This window comes from Corticium candelabrum, chromosome 6 (genome assembly GCF_963422355.1).
Source record: "Corticium candelabrum chromosome 6, ooCorCand1.1, whole genome shotgun sequence".
Taxonomy (NCBI): Eukaryota; Metazoa; Porifera; class Homoscleromorpha; order Homosclerophorida; family Plakinidae; genus Corticium; species Corticium candelabrum.
Genome location: NC_085090.1, coordinates 7,320,818 through 7,343,194, shown reverse-complemented (window position 1 = coordinate 7,343,194; position 22,377 = coordinate 7,320,818). Strand labels below are relative to the sequence as shown.

The window sequence follows — 22,377 nt, the reverse complement described above, 5'->3', positions numbered from 1 at the left end:
TTCCGCCGCCCCTGTATAGATGGTGTTCTAGTTTCTAATTCTGATTGTCAGTTCAAGATATCCAGCCTGGGGCGCGTTTCTTTAACCTCCACCGGCTAATCCGGATGAGGCGGTAGAGTTTCTGCACGTTTCATTTACCTCCACCGAATAAGGCGGTGGAGCTCCACCAACTCCACCAACTCAACCACCCTCTCGCCGGTGGAGCTGGTGGAGGTTCGTTAGAGGTAGGTCACTGCGCATGCTCACTGCTTGACAGAATGGCGGGAAGAGGACGGATTTTCGATGTAGGATCTCCAACAGAGTGAAATCTTGTCAGAACGCTTACAGGAGATCGTTCCACTCCTTTGCTGTGGGCACCAAGTGGATTGGCTAGGGAGGAGCCCCCTGTTCGTACGGATGTCGTCATGACACGCTCTTGTGAACCGTCTGCAGCTGTAGCTATCTTCTGTAACAGCGAACAACAAATTCAGAGGACTCCGGGACCTAAAGAGGCTGAGGGGAGACGTTCCAGTCTAACCCTACATACTGATTCGTCTTGTTCGTCTGCTGATAGAAGCAGATCATCCACACCTGTAGCTACCAGCATTACAGCTACTACTAGTGTCCATCAGTGGGGTAAAACGGAAACCTTGCTTCTTCTCAGTCTCTACGTGGTCCACAAAGAAGAATTGACAGACAAGAAGACAAAGAAACGGTGTGTGTGGAAGAAGATTGCAGAAGAACTGACAAGGAAGGGATATTGCGTAACTAGTTTGCAGTGTGAGAATCGGTGGAAAACGCTGAAGGCATTGTTCCGCCGCACAATAGATCACAACAAGAAAACAGGTCTGCTAATATGAAACAACAATTTTTTATTGTTATCATTTTTCTCATGATGTGCTGTTGATTTCATAGGGCGGGACCCACGTACTTGTGATTTCTTTGAAGAACTTAAAGACATTCTTGGAGATAGGCCTGAAGTAGAACCTGTGAGAGTAGCCAGCAGCTACAGCTATGCTGATGAAACTGCCAACAACAGCAGTTATGATGCCTGCTACCACGGTGATACTGAACAATTATTCGATGATAAAGCAGATGCTGAAGACACAGGAAATCCACCAGCAGCCAAAAAGCAGGCAAGGGAGAAAGGACAAAACTCTGCCACTAACTCTACCAGAAAAGCTGGTACCAAGAGGGACATAGTTCAGCTCATTGAGCACATCGAACAGCAGAGATATGAGCAGGAAAAGGAAAAACTGAAGGTCCTCAAAGAAATGCAAACAGAGAGGATGACTGTAATGAAAAGTCTGGTGGACACTCTCAAAGTTATTGCAGATAGACATTGATTGTGTTCAGAATTATTAGCAACAGATAGAGTTTAGTGTAGCTGTCTTCAAAGACTGAAGCTTTATCCACAGTTTTATTATGTTAAAACTCTACAGTGTTCCCATAACTGTTCTGCAATTAGGTCACGTTTACGTTTCCCAATATTTATTCTTGAGCCATCAGCATTACCTATAGAATTATTTTCCTCAACACCATCCTCATCAAGCCCATCAATGCCATCAGCTTCTTGGTTATCATCATCACTGTCCACGAAGTGTTCGATATCATTCTCAGACATGATGCAAATATTATGTAAAGTACAGGCTGCCAAAATGATATCTGGCACGTCTTCCAGTCTGTCAATATCCACATATTTCAGTCTTCGAAAGCGGCCTTTCAACAGAGCAAACGCTCTTTCTATAGCCATTCTCGTTGAAGAATGAAGAAAGTTATAGTTTCTTTGTTTTTCAGACAGATGTCCATTATCTTTATAAGGAGTCATTAGCCAAGATGACAAAGGATATGCCGAGTCTCCCAATAGGTAGCTGCCAAAAAGAAACAGAGTGTCAACAGATTCGGTAATGCGATCATATAAGTCAGAGTATTTGAGAACCCGAGCATCGTGTGTGCTCCCCGGATAGCCTGCAAAACAGTCTCTAAAGAACATTCTATGATCACAAACAGCCTGTAGAACTATCGAATGGAAGCATTTTCTATTGATGTATGCATCTTGATTACTTCTTGGAGCCTTGATCGCTATATGCGATCCATCAATGGCCCCAAGTACCCCTTGTAATCCACGACGACCGTGAAATCCATCAATCACATATCTAGCAGATGCTGAATCTTTAGGCCACCTGATAATCTTGGGAGTCCAGTTTCTGTTGACGGCTGATATGACTCTCTTCACAATTCTGTAGGCAGTGGCATTACATATTCCAAATCGGTCCCCAATGCTTCGAAAGGGCTCTTGCGTGGCCAGAAACCACAATGTTACCAGCAATTGCTTTTCGACATCAACAGGCAATATTCCCCTTCTTTGTGGATCTGAAGCTCTAGGGATACCTCTGCAGTGTCCAAGAGCAGTCACAAGAATGCTTGCAGTTCTCCTTGAAACTCGAAAGTGCTGCCTAAAGTCTTCAGGATGGTACCTAGGCACGACATCTTCTGCAAATCCTGCAATTCGCACATGCTGTCGTCTGTGAGCCAAGACCCCCAGAAGGAGTCCCAGAAAATCTAAGCCATTGAACAGAAGAGATATCAGCAAATCAGATTCCTCAGCCAGTGAAACGGCAAGAACGGCTCCAAACGCAGTCAAAATCTCACTAACTTCGTCCATTTACTCAAACAACACACTGCGCATGCTCACCTCTACCACTGCGTTTCTTTTTCTTGCTTCCACCCAGTTTACTTCCGCTCTACCGAAGTACCTCTACCGCCTCATCCGGATTAGCCAGTGGAGGTAAAAGAAATGCGCCCCTGATCAACACATTTATGAAATAATTGACCTACTGCTGTCTCTAGAAAGTTTCTTGCAAATGCTTACGGATAAGTGCCGGTGGAGACCGAAAATGTTGATATCGCCAACGACGGATATTGATATTAATGAAAACAATTGGTTCTTTGTTATCGCTTGGCACCTTGACGTTATCATCAACGTGGCGAGTGTGGTCATCCCTATTCGGTGGCTCTTAAATCTTCGCTCTTGGTGCATGCCAGACCTCATTATACGTATATACACCTGTGCATACAGTGAACAGTGAATGATGGTTGCGGTTGGCTCAGCCTCTCTTCGGTGGCTCTTTGTCTTCGCTCTTGGCGTTCCATTTCTGCAAGCTGCAGACACAGAGAATGTCGAAGTGCCTGCGCCCTCTAATATATACGGAGACTCGAGCGTTGTTTTTCACTCACCTCACAGCATCGTTGCATCCTGCAACGGCTGGCTGGATAATACTCAGTGCCCACTCAGACAAGACCTGTCTCGAGGATTAAGACTACACTATAGGTTCAATAATGCAAGCAATCTAGCTCAGGATTCCACCAAAAATGGCTACGATGGAAAGGTCGTTGGTCAGGTGACGCAAACTTCGGGTGTCATAGGAGGAGGAGCGCACTTCGCCGGCACCTTCAGCAAGACTAGACATCGTCACTACATCGAAATACCCAATGTCATCAACAGGAGGGCATACACGGTGGCAATGTGGGCCAACTTGAGCTCACCGAATGCTCACAACAGCTTGCTCATGCTTCATGGAGGATCGCTCGCATGGTCAACGTCTTATTTGTGGATTTTTACCAGCAATAGAAGAATAGCGGTTATTCAAAATCAATTAGATATTCGATACGAGGACTTTCCTCTGCCTGTCAGTAGAACCCATCCTCATCTTGTTCCCCGGTTCAGCAGGTCTCCCTTAATGACTGCCCGCACTTGGCATCATATCGCTGTCACTTATTCAGAAGGACGCCTCAGTGCCTATTTGGACGGTCTGTTGGCTTACGAATTTATCAACGTGGATTCAGTTGCTATTACGCCAATTACTCAACACCTGTACGTTGGCGATTGTCTTTGTCAAGAGGCGTCTTACGAAATCAAAGGATCGATAGACGATCTACGCGTGTACGATCGTGCACTGAGTCCTCTCGAAGTGAAGCAGTTAAGCAGATGATTATGCGGACAGAGATTCATGAAAACATGGAATTGTAGTGTAGCTCTAGATAGCTTGGGTTTCGTGATGCTAATCTATGCATGCATATGGTAGCAACGAATAATCTTCTTTAGATTTGATGTGGTAGAACAGGCTGTGGTACAATGCTTGTGCCACATGCAAGTCAGTAAATGGGTAATCTGACAATGAGACAGAAGCCGAGATTCTTTGAATGTCACGTGACTTATAGTGAAGCCGTACACTCAACTATAGGTCTCGACTTACTTCCGGATCTAGGACTATGTAGGAGTACATGTACGTGTGCTATGTCTGTCATGCTCAAGAATGTGCCATCCCTCTAGTGTGGTCCAATCACAGCGCGGTATACGTATACACTTAATTGGTTGTACATGGCAACTAGTCTAGAGACAATGGACGAACCGTCAATTGAAACGCCCATGTGTAGGGTTACAGTACGTAGTCTTGAAAAAGGATTTTATGAGAACAGACTAATTAATGTTTGGAAATACATGGTTTTGTTGGAAATCGCGATCTGTCTGCATATGGTATCAAATGGCGCACTATATTGATACGAGAAATCAATTCTCTGGGTTGCCTCGTGCCCTTTGTTGCGCCACTGATCGTGATTTAGAAGGCTTATGTAGCTGTAATAGCGAAGGTGTAAACACAGTTTCAGTTGCTAGTGAATGGAAGGCCAACTCTTCAAACTTGCTGCTACATGCACACGCACGCGCGCACACACACACACACACACACACACACACACACACATGTACACACACACACACACACACACACACACACACACACACACACACACACACACACACACACACACACACACACACACACGCACACACACACACACACACACACACACACACACACACACACACAGAATCCGTCAAAAACCTTGTCAGATCTATGGGTGTTTTCTAGTGTTTTCTATGACGTGGCTTCAAAGCACACTGCTTGAAACTCCAAACCACCTCGAACTACGCCCTCCTCCGTCCATTTTGCTTCCTGCCATCACTTTGCAGCTTGCATCGTGACCCAGTCCATCTGTGAACCCATGGCTCTGCAACAGAGAAACAGGCAGATTGAATGCTCCCAAGTGCTGGCAGTGGGAAATAGCATAGACGGCAAAGGCGCGGTTTGAGATGGTTTAGAGTTTGGAACTTTGTGGTTTTATTAAATAGAAACGCCCTCGAAACTCCACCAAACACCAATAGATCTGACAGGGAGTTTTGTCGGATTGCCTGTGACACCCACCCACGCCCACACCCACCCACGCTCACACTCACCCACACTCTCACCCAACCCACCCACACTCACACACCCACGTCTCACCCCTACACGTACAGTACCCACGTCTCACCCCTACACGTACAGTACCCACGTCTCACCCCTACACGTACAGTACCCACACAGACCAACCATACACACATGGATGGCAGACGTTCCAAACAGATGGACACTTGAGAGATCCTTCAAGTCGAGTGTTCTGGCTCATTTCCTGAGTTTCAACAGTGATGTGTGTGTTGTGCGCAAAAACACCTTACTACTTCTTCCTGGAGGCACTAAGATGAATGCCTGTGGTATTTGAGCAATTTCGTACTTGAGATAAATTGAAATTTTTATACACTACAAGAACGCTCTGTCAGTTAAAGACTGGTCTTCATAGGGGTTCTATTACCTGTATATAAGGCTTAGAAATACAAAAGATTTCAATTACTTTACGGTATGTCTATGAAGGACAGAATACCGTCTGCAGATGAATGACCAGTGGTCACCAGGTGTGATGAGAGGTCATAGATATAGAACCACAAGTCATTATACCAACTTCCGAGTTAGGCGTCACAGTGTTCTAGCAACTCAAATTATAGTTACGTATTTCACCATCAAATCACGTGAAGGAAGGTGCATGGGGAGAAGTTGGCTCAAAAGGGCGCCATCAGGCACCTACAAAGTTGTGGCTGACTCTATTCACTGTTCTTTCGTCTTCACTCTTAGTGCCAAGACGTCATCACTCATGCGGTGGACGATGGCATCCGGTGGCGTTTTGCCCTCTACATATATATAGCTGTATGTCATCACTACCTACACATTGGGTGCTGGCTGTGGTTGGCTCTGTTCAATGGTTCTTTGTTTTCTCTCTTAGTGCAAAAACGTCAGTATCCACGCGGTAATTGTGGTCATCCCTATTCAGTCGCTCTTAAATCCTCGCTCTTGATGCAAGCCTCATTGTACCTGCACGCGGTGAGTCTGACGAGTGAACGATGGTTGTGTTTGGCTATGTTCGGTGGCTCTTTGTCTTTGCTCTTGGCGTTACTTCTCTGCAAGCTGGAAGCGAAAATCAGTTAGGCAACCTAGGGCCTTCCAAAGGTTCAGACGTTGTTCTTCAATCATCGCAAAACATTGTTGCATCCTGCAACGGCTGGCTGGACACCAGTCTGTGCCCACTCAAACAAGATTTATCTCGAGGATTAGTACTACATTATACGTTCGACAATGCGGACAATCTAGCTCAGGATTCAACAGAAAATGGTTACAATGGAAAGGTCGTTGGTCTGGTGACGCACAGCTCGGGTGTGCTAGGAGGAGCAGCCTACTTTGTCGGTACATTCAGCAAGATTAGACAACATCATTACATCGAAATACCCAACGTCATCAACACGAGGGCATACACGGTGGCAATGTGGATCAACTTGAAGTTACCGGAGGGTCACAACACTCTACTCATGCTTCACGGAGCACAGAGCTCGTGGCCGGCATCCAATCTGTTCATCTTCACTAGTCACGGAAAACTAGCCGTTTTTCAAAGTCAACAAGATGTTCGATACGATGACTTTCCGCTGCCTCTCAGTAATACCTACCCTAACCTTGTTCCACGGATGAGCAATGCTCCGTCACTTACTGCTTACACTTGGCATCATATCGCTGTGACTTATTCGGAAGGACGTCTCAGTGCCTATGTCGACGGTCTGTTGGCTTACGAATTTATCAACGTGCGTCCGGTTCCTGAAACGCCAAAATCTCAATCTCTGTACGTCGGCGATTGCCTTTGTGTACACTCGAGCCATCCTACTTCTTATGAAATCGAAGGATCGGTAGACGATCTGCGCGTGTACAATCGTGCATTGGGTCCTCTTGAAGTGAAGCAGCTAGGCAGTTGAACACAGAGACACAGATTTCGTGAGAACAATGAGTTTTAGTGCTGCTCCAGCTTGTTTTTTTTTGTTATGATGCTAAGCTATGCTCCAGAAATGAATGACCGTCTTTAGATGTTAGGTGATAGAACAGTGCGGTTTTCTTTGAATCTATAAATGTATACGTATATACAAGTGTGGCACTTGCATGACAAGCAACTCAATAAATGCGTGACAAATGCAAAGCCATTGCGCCAACGTCTCTGCTAGATCCACACGCACGCACACCTTGAACCTCGAGGTTCGTCCTACTCTATATGGGTTTGGCATTGCCCCAAAGGAAGCGCCATCTGATCAAGCGCTAATGATATGTCAAATTTCAGAGATGACATGCAGGTCTCTTTGTCCAATATCAACCCATGGCATGCATAGACGTCTTGGTCCATGTTCTATACGTTTCACACCATGCAACTTGCTTTGCAACAATAACTCTTGAGGTCGTGGATACTATCCATTCGAGGTTTAACTGGCCAAGCCATGGTATAGTTTTCGACTCTGAATTTGTTGTTCAATTGGGGTCTCGCGAGCAGATTTCATGCAAATTTACTGTACTCCTTATCATGTCAAACTTTGTACGCTATAGTGACTGGAACGAATGCAACGGTAGTCGTCTTGCGTATATACTTCTTGCTGGGTTGCTGTACAGTCCAAGTCTCACATGTACAAATGCCAGTATTTATTCTAGACGACCGGTATGACAAGTGTACGAATTCAATAATTTCAGAATGAAGTCTCACAAATTCGAAGTCACAATTCAGTACCCAAGCAGATAGCGAAATTCAGACACATTCTCAAGGAAATGGCCATCAATCAGGGGTGTTACGTGGGTTGGGCTAGTCCGGGCTATAGCTTTCCCATCATTTGTGGTAGGCGTGGTCATAAAATTGTGGACTTTAAATACGTGTGAGCACCAAAGCTGTACAGTACATAGTATACACACCACCCTTCCCCAGTCTGGATCTGCCGCTGATTCTACCGTATCCGTCAATTAGAAGCCAATAAAATGGGCGTTTTTATAAAAGTGGGCGTGTCGTGTAGCATTATAAAGTTTAGCCCCTCCATTTCTAGAGGTCACACTACGCCCCTGCATCAACTTAATGGTTGCATTTTTGGTACCAACACTCAATAATTTCGCTTTGTTAGTGCCATTATCCATACCCCATTTAATGCACGTCTGATGCAAAGCATTCACCATCAGCATCTGTTTCTACGGGAGTATGTAGCAACGGAGGTCGATTTTACTGGCGCTACATGTACACGGGTCTGGGAGACCGAGGCGCACAAGAGGGCTGGTACGAGGCTAGCAGATCATCAGCATACATACATACATACATACATACATGTGTGTGTGTGTGTGTGTGTGTGTGTGTGTGTGTGTGTGTGTGTGTGTGTGTGTGTGTGTGTGTGTGTGTGTGTGTGTGTGTGTGTGTGTCTGTAATTTGCAAATCAAATCTTATTGTAAATGTATCTTGTGGCTTAATATTATAATAATTATTTAATCAATATTAACAATGAATTAATAAAGTAATTAGTTATTTTATTTATATTTTAAGAGATTTATTATTGGTTGTGACTTTTTGTGGTAAATTTTATTAAACGTAACTTTTGTTTAAACAAAATTTAAATTTTAATGTAATTTTTTAGTAATTTATTAATTATACTAATACGTAGTTATAGTTAATAAATTTAAAATATTTATTACAATGTTTATAATTTATGCATTAAATTCATTTTACCCCTTTATAACAGTTACCTAAAAATCAAATAACATTCACACAAAAATGCTTTATATTTGGTGTTACACCTTGCAACTAAAATTACCATACTTACTGAACAGCATGGTGAGCGCGTGCGCACGCACATCTAGCGTACGCACGTCCGTCTAGCGTACGCAAATGTTTGTGTCACGCCCACCGAAACGGAAAGGTGTGATGACGACGTCTTCCGCTACGCATGCGTACACAGTGCAATCGAAGTGGCGTGTTTCACATGCCATACGAGCATTATTTCAACGTCTGACTGGCTTCCAGCCGTTCTCATCACCACTTATCGACGTTTAGCGGTCTGAAAATTTATGTCGTCAGGAAGGGTTTCCCAAGGGGGCGACATGTCGACCAGATTTGTTGATTACTTCATTGTGTGCGGTCTGGACACGGTGTCGGGACTGGAAGTGGATCCGGTGATAGGAGAGAGTCCGAACAGATGGCCGCTTGAGAGATCTTTCAAGTCGAGCATTCTGGCTCATTTTCCTGAGAAGGTTTTGTGTGTGTGTGTGTGTGTGTGTGTGTGTGTGTGTGTGTGTGTGTGTGTGTGTGTGTGTGTGTGTGTGTGTGTGTGTGTGTGTGGTGTGTGGTGTGTGTGTGTGTGTGTGTGTGTGTGTGTGTGTGTGGTGTGTGGTGTGTGTGTGTGTGTGTGTGTGTGTGTGTGTGTGTGCGTGCGTGTGTGTGTGTGCGTGTGTGTGTGTCTGTGCGTGTGCGTGTGTGTCTGTGTCTGTGTCTGTGTCTGTGCGTGCGTGCGTGTGTGTGTGTGTGTGTGTGTGTGTGTGTGTGTGTGTGTGTGTGTGTGTGTGTGTGTGTGTGTAATTGCTTGTAAACAGACAGATAAGTGCAAAACTTTTGTTATTAATTACCCTATTCGCCCATAATAACATGCCCTGGGTGTATAAAAAAGAAAGACTTTTTTCTGGGCGTATACTAGGGCATGGGCATTATTGTGGTCTTAGGCGTATACATGGTCACAAAACACTGTCGTTTGGCCAGTCATCATCTAAATACTTGAAGACAGAAATACCACAATGCCTGCAATTATCCATTTGCAAGATCAGAGGCACTGGGATCCATACAGCATCATCATCATACACGCAGAAACTAAACACTATACACGTGTGGTCAGCCTGAAGCCCGTCAATAGCATCAGGGTTGGTAATTGCAACAAAGACACGAGTCTAGCGGTAAGCACTTTCACTCAACACTGACACCAGGTCATCAAATGCAGACAGACGGAGACGAACGTTCTGCAGACCCCATTTTGTTTTGTGTGTGCATGCGTATCCTTGGCTTGTACTTGGGCGTGGGCGTTATTACGGGCGAATACGGTAAATGTATATGAATAGTGTTTATAAGAAACAGATAATAGACAGACAGACAGACAATTGACAGACAAACAGGTGGCTGTACACACAGACAGACAGACAGATAAATGACAGACGAACAGATGGCAGTACACACAGGCAGACAGACAGACAGACAGACAAGCAAACAAGAGAAACAGATGGACATACACATAAACAGACAACAGACAGACAAGCAAACAAGAGACAAACAGATGGACAGACACATAGACAGACAGACAGACAAGCAAACAAGAAACAAACAGATGGACAGACACATAGACAGACAGACAGACAAGCAAACAAGAAACAAACAGATGGACAGACACATAGACAGACAACAGACAGAGAGACAGTCAGATATCAAGTAAACACAGAGAGATGTACAGACACATAGACATACAAACACACCAACAGGCATTCATCTGTAATTCATTCATCGTCTGGTGTACATTCATGTTCTCATCATTCCCTCATCTCTCCATCCACCAGGTGCCTTCAAACCCTTTTGATGGCGACGCATTTCGTCTCCTCTGCCTTCCGAGAGGCCTTCTCTTCGCCAAAGAGGGCCACATTCCCGACCCGCATTTCCACTCGTTTCTCGTCACCAAAGAAGACGGCTCCCGCATCTACGGCTCGGCACTCACATTCTATCAACTCGTCAAAACCGAGAAGGTCCTACATTCGCTGGAGATGCTTCAGGCCATGTACAAGCAAGAGCTGATGACACAGCAGAGCGGGTCTTCCTCACAGGGAGGAGAGGCTGATATCAACAGAGGCGAGTGTGAGTTCGATCGTTTGCGGTGCGACCAGCTGTACGTATCGCAGTGTATTGCGATCGTCTCTCAGATTCCGTTTGTGTGGCCATACGAGCAATATCTCAATCAGTTGTACGATGTGTCGTTGTCGGATGACGCTCAGATGCCGTTGGAGTCGTACGTTCACAATCTACTCTTTGACGTCCCGCTCCCGCCCCCGGGACGCTCGTTGTGTCTCACCGGTCCGAGAGGTCCGATCACGTGTCTACGGCCGATGGAGCGGAGCCTCCCGCTGCTTGAGTATTCAATCAGGAGCTTGTTTGATTGGCTGTCACTCGACGACTTCATGCTCGTGTTCACGTGCTTTCTGTTGGAGCATCAGATACTACTCGTTGCCTCGCAGTACCACAAGTTGATGACGACGGCCGAGTGTTTGTCGTCTCTCATGTTTCCGTTCGTGTGGCAGCATGTGTACGTTCCGATTTTGCCTCGTAGTTTGTTGCACTACTTGGACGCGCCGGTTCCTTTTCTCATGGGTTTGCAGCAGCTGTCAGGGGACGAGCGACCGAACGTGCCCGGGGAGGTGATTACCGTTGATTTGGATAGGATGACGGTGGACGGAGTTGAGGACATTCCCGATTTGCCGGGCGTTGGTCACTTGAAGGTGCAGCTGCAGGCGAAGTTGCAGGATGCCGAGAACTCGGCAAATTCATCGCGGCCATCATCACTACCGTCGTCACGGAAACAGTCGATGATCCATCAAGTTAGTCCACCGAGGCTGGAGCCGTTGTTCGAGACGGATGTTGTGTGTGAGAGGATTGAGAGCAACGGAACGTCTGGAGACGCGACTAATGATGAGAACGAGGAGCCAAAGGAGGCATCCACGATGCCGTCGATACATCCGCAGCTCGCGAAGATGCTTCAGCTGGCGAAGAAGGCGGGAATCGAGACGTCGATCTCGCATCTTCTCAAATCGCCGGATGAGGAGACGGAAGACGTTGAGAGTGCGGACGCCGATGAAGAGGAGGTGGGCGACATGTATATGTATACAGGCATCACGATGGAGAAACAGATTGACATGGACTTCAATAACAACGTACGGGAGATATTCCTGCAGCATTTCATTCAGTTGTTTGCGAACTACGATAAGTTTGTCATCCCGCCTCAGTCCGACTACGACACGTGGCTCACGTCTCGCGAGCATCTCGAGAATTTCGATAAAGCGGCATTTCTATCCGACCAGCCCGAGAGCTCGCTGCCGTTTCTCTCGCCATTCCTTGAGACTCAATCGTTCGCCAGCCTCATTGATAACAAAATTCTCTCCGAGTGGTATCCGTGTGACCCTCAGTTGGCTCTCTTTGACTTACGAATCGCCGACTTGAAGCAAAACCGAGGAATGTTACGGTCGCCATCGGAAGACTGGTCGACACAGAAGTTTCACTTCTCGCAAAGGAAACTCTCGTTTCAAAGTCTGACGATCGATTATCGAGCTAAACCTCCGAGAAAGAGCGTGAGCGTGGCGAAGGGAGGTACGGTTGATGTGAGAGGTGAAGGTCCGTTTGCTGAGCTTCAAGTAAGTCTCCAGTTGGCTCAACAAGGAGAGGACATCCCAGAGAAGAGAAGCCGTGGAACGTGGAGTCGTAACCAACGACGTTTACAGCAGTGGGAGCATTTGTTGGCGAGCGGGAGGGACGTGGTGCAAGAGGCACGCCGTAAATCAGTCTCTCCTCATCCCCCGATCGGCAACCTGTCACCGGAATCGATGAATAAATCGCAGGGCAGTTTCGTTCTGCGTCTGTTGAAGGAGGCGAGGATGAAAGTGAAGCGGTTGCTCGTACAGAAGATGGGGAGGGAGGCGTTTATTATGGGGCACGGCGAGCTGAAAGGGAAGAACGTGACGGGAGTCGAAGAGAACACACTCATTGCGAGTCTGTGCGACCTCCTGGAGAGAATCTGGAGTCACGGATTACGGTTCAATCGAGAGGGACGCTCGTGTCTGTGGTCGCATCTCATGTCGTTTGTGAATCGATCGGAAGGAAGAGATCGGACGTCGTCCCTTCCACGGAATTCCTGTAGCTTACCGAACATGCACAAATCGAAATCGGGGCAAGTGAGGAAGTGGAGCGGCGGATTTACCTTGTCGGTCGACGAAGAATCTACGGACAACGAGAGACACTCAAAGTTGACGAGCTTCAAGAACTGGGCTTTCAGATCTCCGGAAATGAAACGTCGAGTCATTGACTTGTTGACTGCGAGGCCACCAGACATTCACTACGACCTGCACTGTGTCCAGAAGATGACCGAAATTAAAACGGAAGTTGGACTGGCGAGAGCGTGGATACGACTCGCTCTAGAAAAGAAACAACTTGCTGACCACCTCACGTTGCTTCTGTTGGACACCGAGCTTGTCACCGAACGATACAAAGACTACGCGTTCTTACGATCGGAAGACGAACGCGAGCAACTTGTCTACCATCTTCTCTCGCTCACGACGGTCGATTTCCACTGTTTCACTCATGGTTTTTCAACGACGTCGGTGGCATACCGAGTCACGTTCATCACAGGAAAAAATAGTCTTGCGTCGTCGACGACGACGGCCAATTTGTGGTTCATGCTCGCCGGCGAACATGCAAAGACGGGACACGTGCAGATGCCGAAGAGCGACTACGAGGTCGAGATCAAGTATTTGAATCTTGGTCTACTCACGACGCTTCGCGTCGGCCACGACAACACGGGAATCTCTCCGGGAATTTTTATCGAAATGGTTGTGATCCGGAATGTGGTGACCGACTCGGTGTGGAAGTTTCCGTGTGGGCGTTGGCTGTCGAGGGGCGAAGACGACGGGAGCATCGAACGTTTACTAGTCGGTGAAATTGTTGATAAGAATGTGAAGGCTCGTCTCAGTAGAGACCACACCCCACCGTCTACTAGTCACTCACCGAAACTGACGAGGAAGGATGACAAACACGAGTACTCGGACGCGGCCGAGGAGCTTCTCCAGGCTGTGGCGGATGCCGTTAATCAAATGATCAAGCATTGCAGCGAGCCCGAGGTGCACGGGAGCCTCTCGTTTCTTCTCTGTGGCGAGAAGGGCATGTGTCAGGCGATGCACAACGTGTTCCTCCACAGCATGCGTTCGAGACGCTTTCGCTCGAATCTCCTGCCGTGGGATTTCATCCAGAAGGTCTACGAATCACTCAACAAACTTACAACATCCGGGAATTTGATACCCATGTCAACATCCGGGAATTTAGCAACCACCTTGACATCCGGGAATTCAGCAACCACGTCGACATCCGGGAATTCTGTAACCACGTCAACATTTGGAGATTTGTCATCACCGGAAATGACATTCATGTCGACGATTGCCAGGATCTCGTCCGCATCGACGACGATCGGAAAAGACGGCAAGTTCCAGACGTTTGTTTGTCTCGCTGCTCGTGACAACCGACTCGCTGACTGGATGTCGGTCCTCGGCCGTTCGTCAGCCACCGAGCTGTTTTACCACTCGAACTCGTTTTTCAGGAGGCCAGAACTGATGTCTCCGCTTGTGTCGACGCTCTCGGCTATGAACGACACACAAATCAAGTTGGAGTCGTCGATACTTCAGGGTATCGACGACGACTAGGTTTGTGTCATTGTTTGCAGATTTCTATTGTTATTGTCTTTAATAGATTGTTGCATAGCACGTGTGTATGTATATTGAATACGTTACGGTTTGTATTGACTGACACATTGGCTGTAGGGATTATTAGCGTTTGTTGTATTGTCGTATTTGTAGAGACAGAGAGATGGTTTGTAATACAGGGTTTATATGCTGTAGTATGATGTATGATTTTGTTTGGAAATAGAGAGGAAATGGAGCGGTAGTCGTGTTGTGTGTGTGTGTGTCGGTCGATTTTGCGATTGGTGTGTAAGGGGTTGGTGAGGAGAAAAGGTCTTGGTCTGTTGTAGTTCATTGTTTTGTGTTTGTTTGCTGATGTTCTATCTGTCTGTCTGTCTTTCTGTCTGTTTGTTTGTGTACTTGTCTGTAAGTTGTCTGTCTGTCTGTTTGTCTGTACTTGTTGTAAGTTGTGTGTGTGTGTGTGTGTGTGTGTGTGTGTGTGTTTGTCTGTCTACTTGTCTGTAAGTTGTCTGTGTATCTGTCTGTTTGTCTGTCTACTTGTTTGTAAGTTGTGTGTGTGTCTGTCTGTCTGTCTGTCTTTCTGTCTGTTTGTCTGTCTACTTGTCTGTAAGTTGTCTGTCTGTCTGTTTGTCTGTCTACTTGTCTGTAAGTTATGTGTGTTTGTCTGTATGTCTGTCTGTCTACTTGTCTGTAAGTTGTCTGTTTGTCTGTCTACTTGTCTGTAAGTTGTGTGTGTGTGTGTGTGTGTGTGCACGCACGCGTCTGTCTGCCTGTCTGTGTATCTATCTGTCTTTTTGTCTGTCTGTCTACTTGTCTGTAAGTTGTGTGTCTTTCTGTCTGTCTGTCTGTTTGTCTGTCTGAAGTGCTGTCTCTGTCTGTCTGTCTGTTTGTGAAAAACATGCCTTTGGTGTATTTCATCTTCTGTGTTTGTTTGCTAATGTCAGTGTAGGTTTATGTGTGTGTCCGTTTGTGTGTTTTCTGTCTGTCTGTCTACTTGTCTGTCAAGTTGTGTCTCTGTCTGTCTGTGTGTTTGTTTGTCTGTCTGTCTACCTGTTTGCCTTTGTCTGTCTGTCTGTCTGTCATCATATAGTTTCGAACACAAGACTATATTACATTTCAGCAAAATAGTAAATACCTAAGTTCAAATGTACCTTGTCCATAATCTACACACTATACACTTCACTAAGAATGAGCTATAAACTACAAGCATGCAGCAACCCAGAGACAATCAGTGACTAAAAAACTGGGTGCAGTAGGACACGAGCTTGTTGACACCATCACTGCAAAGTGCGGAACTCACTTTGTCACATCTTCTGTCTGTCTGTCTGTCTGTCTGTCTGTCTGTCTGTCTTTCTGTCTACCTGTCTGTGAGAAAACAATCCTTGGTTTGTTGTGTTGCTGATGTTGGTGTAGGTTTTATGTGTTTATCGTTCTGTGTGATTTCTGTCTCTGTCTGTTTGTGTGTATACTTGTCTGTCTGTCTGTCTGCCTCTGTCTGTCTGTCTGTCTAGTTGTGTGTCTTTCTGTCTGTCTGTTGTCTGTCTGTCTGTCTGTCTGCCTTCTGTCTGTCTGTCTGTCTGTCTGAATAATCAACTCACATCTATCACTAAAAGTAAGAAGACTACTGAGTTCAACTTAAAGTACTCTTTCAGCCTTCTATTTCTCGTGATTGTTTGGCTAACCTGTTGAGATACTAGGCAGTAGCTGCTGACCTGTGTCTGTCTATCTGTCTGTCTGTCTGTCTGTCTGTCTGTCTGTCTGTCTGTCTCTGTTAGTCTACCTGTCTGTCTGTCTACCAATAAAATAACCTGTCTGTCTGTCTACCTGTCTGTCTGTTTGTCTGTCTGTCTCTCTGTCTGTTTACCTGTCTGTCTGTCTACCTGTTTCGAGGCCAAGTCCATTAGTTAATCTATGACTTTGTTGTTTGCAAGGACTGATTGTATTTAAAAAATCCTAGCATATGTACAAGTAGAATCTGTATGAGAATAAATTATCTGTCTGTCTGTCTGTCTGTCCATGCATTTATGGAAGAATAAAACACTGTCTGTCTGTCTGTTTGTCTGTCTGTCTGTCTGTCTGTCTGTCAATGGTAGTATATTTTCAAACATCAACTATGGTACAATAGCAAATAAAGGCTAATTACGAGTCCATACAGATTTCAAGTTCTATAAGATTATAAGGACATAAAGTCCTTGTTTATGCTAGAATGCTATTTATGTCAGATGCCTTCTTCTGGAACACACGAGCATTGCACTGCTGCAGTTTGATGGCAATTCGCTTCCTCCAGTAGTCTGTCTGTGTCTGTCTGTCTGTCTGTCTGTCTGTCTGTCTACCTGTTTGTGTGCTTATCATGTCTATCTGTCAATCACTTATATTTTCAAGCATCAGCAAACTAAAATACATCACTCCTCAATCGCAATAATTATTCTGTCAGTCTGCCAACCACTCTGTGTGCGCGTGCGCACTCTTGTAACACTAAACCACGCCCACATACCAACAGCAACACACTACTTCCCGGAAGTCACCGGACACATCACACTTCCCGGTTACCACTCTCGTCACTACACAATCGCAAACATCCCACCCATCTCCGCCACATCACATCCCATCTCTTCCCCATGTCGTTCAGCGAAGATGAAGAGCTAGACAAGCTCCTATCGAAACTCAACACTCGCATCAGGCCCGACTCCCTCCCCGACCTCAAACAGCAATGCTCAGCCGTCCTCAGTAAGTCACACTCAATCCGACCGCTTGACATCAACGTTTCAGCCTTAATTCGTGGCCCTAGGTGAGAGCCTTCTCGATGGTTTGTCGACTGTTGAGGAGGTTTTCTCTGTTTTGTGTCGCCACGAGCTTGTGTCGCCGTACAACTGGCCGCAGCTGGTCGAGCTGATGAACGGCATCGGGCGCAGCGACCTGGCGAAGAGAGTGAGGTTGTATGGTAAGCGACAGGGGCTGCCGGACAGGCCGGAGGGAGAGTGGCAAGTGGAGGAAGGTGAGCGGGTTTGTGGGGCACCTGGTGGGATGGTATGTGGGGGTGACTTCAGGCTTGTGCGTTTGTGGATGACATACGCAGCCAGTCAGTCTGCCTGCCTGCCTGTCTGTCTGCCTGTCTGTCTGTCTATCCATCTGCGTACTTGTCTGTCTGTTTGTCTGTCTGTCTGTTTGTCTGTCTGTCTGTCTGTTTGTCTGTCTGTCCAATACATATATTTGAAACATGAATCTAGCAACATACAATATGTAACTACGAGTCAAATTATACAGAATCACCTAGAGACTACAGATACCAACTACTGAACCAACTGAGAACTAAAAATTACATTTTCTAACTACTAAAGAACCCGAAGAGGGTCCAGTTATTACAACACTAATTATTGGAGATGAAAGCGGGTTGTTTTTGCGTGGACTCTGCAACCCAAGGATGACGTCTTGCGTTGGATTACTCTAGCATTGCATCGCTGTAATTGAATGCTGAACCTTTTCCGCCAGTGATCCATAAATTGTGCCGAGTTGCGGCGACCATTTTCATCAAAAGATTGAGATCCGAGAGAACAGAGAACGTAGGTATTGGTCTCCTTCATCACCCCATCTACCAAAGTTTTCAATGACTAAAGGCTTAAAGATTATTTGGTTGCCAGTTGGTATCCTTTCATCTTGATATTTGATTTTTTTTCTTTTCTTCTCTTCGCTTCGAAGCTAGACCATCTACTTTTGAGGATGAGGGAAATACCTCTGAGCTCCAGGGATGGGCAAGAGAGATGTCTAAATCAATATTCATACCAGAAGATGTATCAAGTGCTATAACGTCTGGTCTGTTATCCGAGTTTGAGTAGCGATGTCTTGGCTCTCTCCTGTGTGGTATGTGAAGTTCACTTCGACAATCAGCCCAAACATGTGCTTGTCTGTCTGTTTGTCTATCTGTCTGTCTGTTTGTCTATCTGTCTGTCTGTTTGTCTATCTGTCTGTCTGAAGGTCTGTTTGTCTGTCTGTCTGTCTGAAGGTCTGTCTGTCTGAAGGTCTGTTTGTCTGTCTGTCTGTCTGTTTGTCTGTCTGCCTACTTGTCTGTCTGTCTGTTTGTCTGTCTGTCTGAAGGTCTGTTTGTCTGTCTGAAGGTCTGTTTGTCTGTCTGTCTGTCTGTCTGTCTGTTTGTCTGTCTGTCTGAAGGTCTGTCTGTCTGTCTGTCTGTCTGTCTGTCTGTCTGTCTGTTTGTTTGTCTGTCTGTTTGTCTGTCTGTCTGTCTGTTTGTCTGTCTGTCTGTTTGTCTGTCTGTTTGCCTGCCTGTCTGTCTGCCTGTCTGTCTGGCTATTCATCTGCCTACTTGTCTGTCTGTCTGTCTGTTTGTCTGTTTGTCTGTTGGTCAAATTTTCATATATTTTTATACATCAAAGCTAATACAGGTGAAACTAAAGTAACAGCTAATGAACAACAAGTGTCACAACTACAATTACTGTTTGTCTGTTTGTCTGTTTGTCTGTCTGCCTACTTGTCTGTTTGTGTGTGTGTCTGTCTGTCTGTTTGTCTGTCTGTCTGTTTGTCTGTCTGTCTGTCTGTCTGTCTGAAGGTCTGTTTGTTTGTCTGTCTGTCTGTCTGTCTGTCTGTCTGTCTGTCTGTCGTCTTCTGTTGTGATGTCCATCCATTCATCCATGTTATCAAGAAGACAGACATTTTTCAGTTTTTTGTTCTTTAGTTGTCATTGATAGAGACATTCAGTGTTTTACACATCAGCAATAGTCTTGGACTATGGGTAGAACATTTCATTTTAACACTAATTGTTGTAGTAGTGAAGATATTTGACAAACTTGATTCTGTCTGTCTGTCTGTCTGTCTGTCTGTCTGTCTGTCTGTCTGTCAGTTTGTACAAGTGTGTATGTATGTATGTATTTATGTCTGTATGTTTGTCTGTATGTTTGTCTGCCTGTCTGTTCGTCTGTGAGTCTTTCTGTTTGTCTGTCTGTCTATTTGTCTGTCTGTCCGTCCGTCCGTCCATCTGTCTGTTTGTCTGTAAGTATGTATGTATTTATGTGTCTGTCTGTCTGTCTGTCTGTCTGTCTGTCTGTCTGTCTGTCTGTCTGTCTGTCTGTCTATCTTCTGTCTGTCTTCTGTCTGTCTGTCTATCTTCTGTCTGTCTGTTTGTTCGTCCGTCCATCTGTCTGTCTGTAAGTATGTATGTATTTACGTGTCTGTCTGTCTGTCTGTCTGTCTGTCTGTCTATCTTCTGTCTGTCTGTCTATCTTCTGTCTGTCTGTCTGTCTGTCTGTCTGTCTGTCTGTCTGTCTGTCTGTCTGTCTGTCTGTCTGTCTGTCTATCTTCTGTCTGTCTGTTTGTTCGTCCGTCCATCTGTCTGTCTGTAAGTATGTATGTATTTACGTGTCTGTCTGTCTGTCTGTCTGTCTGTCTGTCTATCTTCTGTCTGTCTGTCTATCGTCTGTCTTCTGTCTGTCTGTCTGTCTGTCTGTCTGTCTGTCTGTCTGTCTGTCTGTCTATCTTCTGTCTGTCTTCTGTCTGTCTGTCTGTCTGTCTGTCTGTCTGTCTGTCTGTCTGTCTGTCTGTCTGTCTGTCTGTCTGTCTGTCTGTCTGCCAACAGTGTGACCACAATGTATTTTGTCAACCAAAACATCACATAAACACAGCAGCCTGTATCAAAACTCGAACACACAATCATCCAGGAAGACAGCAACACACATACATTACACACACTCAACATAATTACCCCACACCTACATACCACCACAGACAACACACCATTCCCTCTCACTCTAACCTAAACTCTCCATTTCTAGAACCCGACAACGCCCTCGTCACATTCAAGTTTGCGTCCGGCTGCGATCTCACCGAGTCAGTCTCCTCACTCTTTTCCGCTCTCAACATGCTCGTCTTCGAGTCCGGCTCGTCCACAATCTGGTTCATGGGATCCACATCATTCGAAGCCATTTTTCACATGAACATTTCAGACGCCGAGAAAGTCATGTCCGTGGCCAGACAGAAGCCGATATGGCTCCTACAGCTTTTCATGCTCCACGTACAATGCGGTGAAGACATCGTTTCTATTGTCGTCGATCCTACGCCTCTGGAGTTATCACTAAAGAGCGACGTGTCGTTGACATTAGACCCGAAATTTCAACGTTTGATTGGTAGCTTGGTCAAGAGGCTGAGCGACCGTGACGAGATCATACGCTGTTGCTCGCTCGTCCTCGACGATGACGACTTTGTTGATTCATTATCCCTTGACGAAGTCTTCGAAGAGCTACTCTGTCGGCATCTTCTCACACCCTACAACTACGTGCAGCTCGCCGAGCTAATGCGGCAGGCCGGACGGAGTGACTTAGCACAGATGGTTGAGCGTAGATCGAGACGTTACGGCTTTATGGTGTCCGACAACGACGGCATTCTCCCACAGTGTGTGGAGCCGGGACGCGTGGTGGTCAAGTTCAGTGTTCAAGGGAAGCAACCACTGGAGGAGAAGATCAGTAATATGATTGATGGGTTTAGTATGATTTTGTTCAAGACGGCGCTTCCTGTTCTCTGGTATCTGGCGTGTGTTGCTGGCGAGAGTCATCAGTTGTATTTCGTGACGACAAAGAAGAATTTGAGGAGGATCTTTGATTCGGCGAGGAATGGGCACGTGTGGTTGCAGGATTTGGGGATTGTGACGGTGACGGTGGGGATGGAGACGGTTTCAGTTGTGAGGAAAGGTACGGTGTGTGTGTGTGTGTGTGTGTGTGTGTGTGTGTGTGTGTGTGTGCACGTGTGTGCGTGCGTGTGCATGTTTATGTATCAGTTTGTCTGTACATTTGTCTCTCTGTCTGTCTGTCTGTCTGTCTGTCTGTCTGTTTGCGTGTCTGTCTGTCTGTCTGTCTGTTTGCGTGTCTGTCTGTCTGTCTGTCTGTCTGTCTGTCTGTGTGTTTGTCTGTCTGTCTGTGTGAGTGTCAGTCTGTCTGTCTGTGTGAGTGTCAGTCTGTATGTCTGTTTGTCTGTCTGTCTGTCTTTGTTATTTGTTTTATAGTTTGTTTGTGTTTCTGTCTGTCTGTCTGTCTGTCTGTGTGTTTGTCTGTCTGTCTGTCTGAGTGTCGGTCTGTATGTCTGTTTGTGTGTCTGTGTGTTTGTCTGTCTGTCTGTCTGAGTGTCGGTCTGTATGTCTGTTTGTGTGTCTGTGTGTCTGTTTGTCTGCCTGTTTGTCTGTCTGTCTGCCTTTGTTGTTTGTCTTATAGTTTGTTTGTGTGTCTGTCTGTTTGTCTGTCTGTGTGTCTGTCTGTTTGTCTGTCTGTGTGTCTGTCTTTGTTGTTTGTTTTTTAGTTTGTTTATTTGTTTGTTTGTTTGTCTGTTTGTTTACTTGTTTGTTTGCTAATTTGTTACTTTATTTATTTATTTGTTTACATTTACATTGCTCTCTGTTTATCTTCATTTGTTTGTTGTTTGTTACTCATTGTCTCCATCTCCATGTATACACACACCTCTCTCTCTGTCTCTTTCTTACTAAGTTACATGTTCCTCTCACTTCACTTGCTATGTCCTTTAGGACCCGACACTACAGCACAGAAAGATCGTGACAAGAGGCTTGTTCTTGCTGCTCACCAGGGAAACCAGAATTTAGTCCAAACTCTACTCGGTCTTCATGCTGATGTACACTTCCAGGCTAAGGTAAAGTGCAGCTTAACGTTTGTTTGTTGGTCTATTTGTTTGTTTTGTTTGTCTGTTTTTTGTTTTT

At 45.8% G+C, this 22,377-nt stretch overlaps 6 protein-coding genes across 6 annotated transcripts in view; 5 read left to right on the top strand and 1 right to left on the bottom strand.

Moving 5' to 3' along the window:
• Positions 1-404: 404 nt before the first annotated feature.
• On the top strand, positions 405-1,325 carry LOC134180900 (uncharacterized). Its single transcript, XM_062648085.1, has 2 exons — positions 405-825; positions 895-1,325. The coding sequence occupies exons 1-2, from the start codon at positions 405-407 to the stop codon at positions 1,323-1,325; spliced, it is 852 nt and encodes a 283-aa protein (XP_062504069.1).
• A 21-nt stretch (positions 1,326-1,346) lies between these two features.
• On the bottom strand, positions 1,347-2,644 carry LOC134180899 (putative nuclease HARBI1). The gene has a single exon (XM_062648084.1). It carries the CDS (start codon positions 2,642-2,644, stop codon positions 1,403-1,405), a length of 1,242 nt encoding a protein of 413 aa, XP_062504068.1. The 3' UTR covers positions 1,347-1,402.
• Positions 2,645-2,835: 191 nt separating this feature from the next.
• LOC134181207 (uncharacterized) lies at positions 2,836-4,160 on the top strand. Its single transcript, XM_062648436.1, has one exon. The coding sequence runs from the start codon at positions 3,069-3,071 to the stop codon at positions 3,969-3,971; it is 903 nt and encodes a 300-aa protein (XP_062504420.1). The 5' UTR covers positions 2,836-3,068; the 3' UTR covers positions 3,972-4,160.
• Positions 4,161-6,091: 1,931 nt separating this feature from the next.
• On the top strand, positions 6,092-7,365 carry LOC134181126 (uncharacterized). The gene has a single exon (XM_062648333.1). It carries the CDS (start codon positions 6,251-6,253, stop codon positions 7,145-7,147), a length of 897 nt encoding a protein of 298 aa, XP_062504317.1. The 5' UTR covers positions 6,092-6,250; the 3' UTR covers positions 7,148-7,365.
• Positions 7,366-9,164: 1,799 nt separating this feature from the next.
• LOC134181027 (DENN domain-containing protein 5B-like) lies at positions 9,165-15,133 on the top strand. The gene is made up of 2 exons (XM_062648225.1): positions 9,165-9,437; positions 10,782-15,133. The coding sequence occupies exons 1-2, from the start codon at positions 9,255-9,257 to the stop codon at positions 14,673-14,675; spliced, it is 4,077 nt and encodes a 1,358-aa protein (XP_062504209.1). The 5' UTR covers positions 9,165-9,254; the 3' UTR covers positions 14,676-15,133.
• A 2,042-nt stretch (positions 15,134-17,175) lies between these two features.
• The window catches only part of LOC134181414 (ankyrin-1-like), a 12,064-nt gene continuing 6,862 nt past the window's right edge, over positions 17,176-22,377 (top strand). The window contains exons 1-4 of the mRNA XM_062648691.1: positions 17,176-17,399; positions 17,461-17,667; positions 20,453-21,364; positions 22,189-22,310. Coding sequence (XP_062504675.1) covers positions 17,291-17,399; positions 17,461-17,667; positions 20,453-21,364; positions 22,189-22,310 — 1,350 coding nt within the window. The 5' untranslated portion in view covers positions 17,176-17,290. The remainder of the gene's footprint in view (positions 17,400-17,460; positions 17,668-20,452; positions 21,365-22,188; positions 22,311-22,377) is intronic.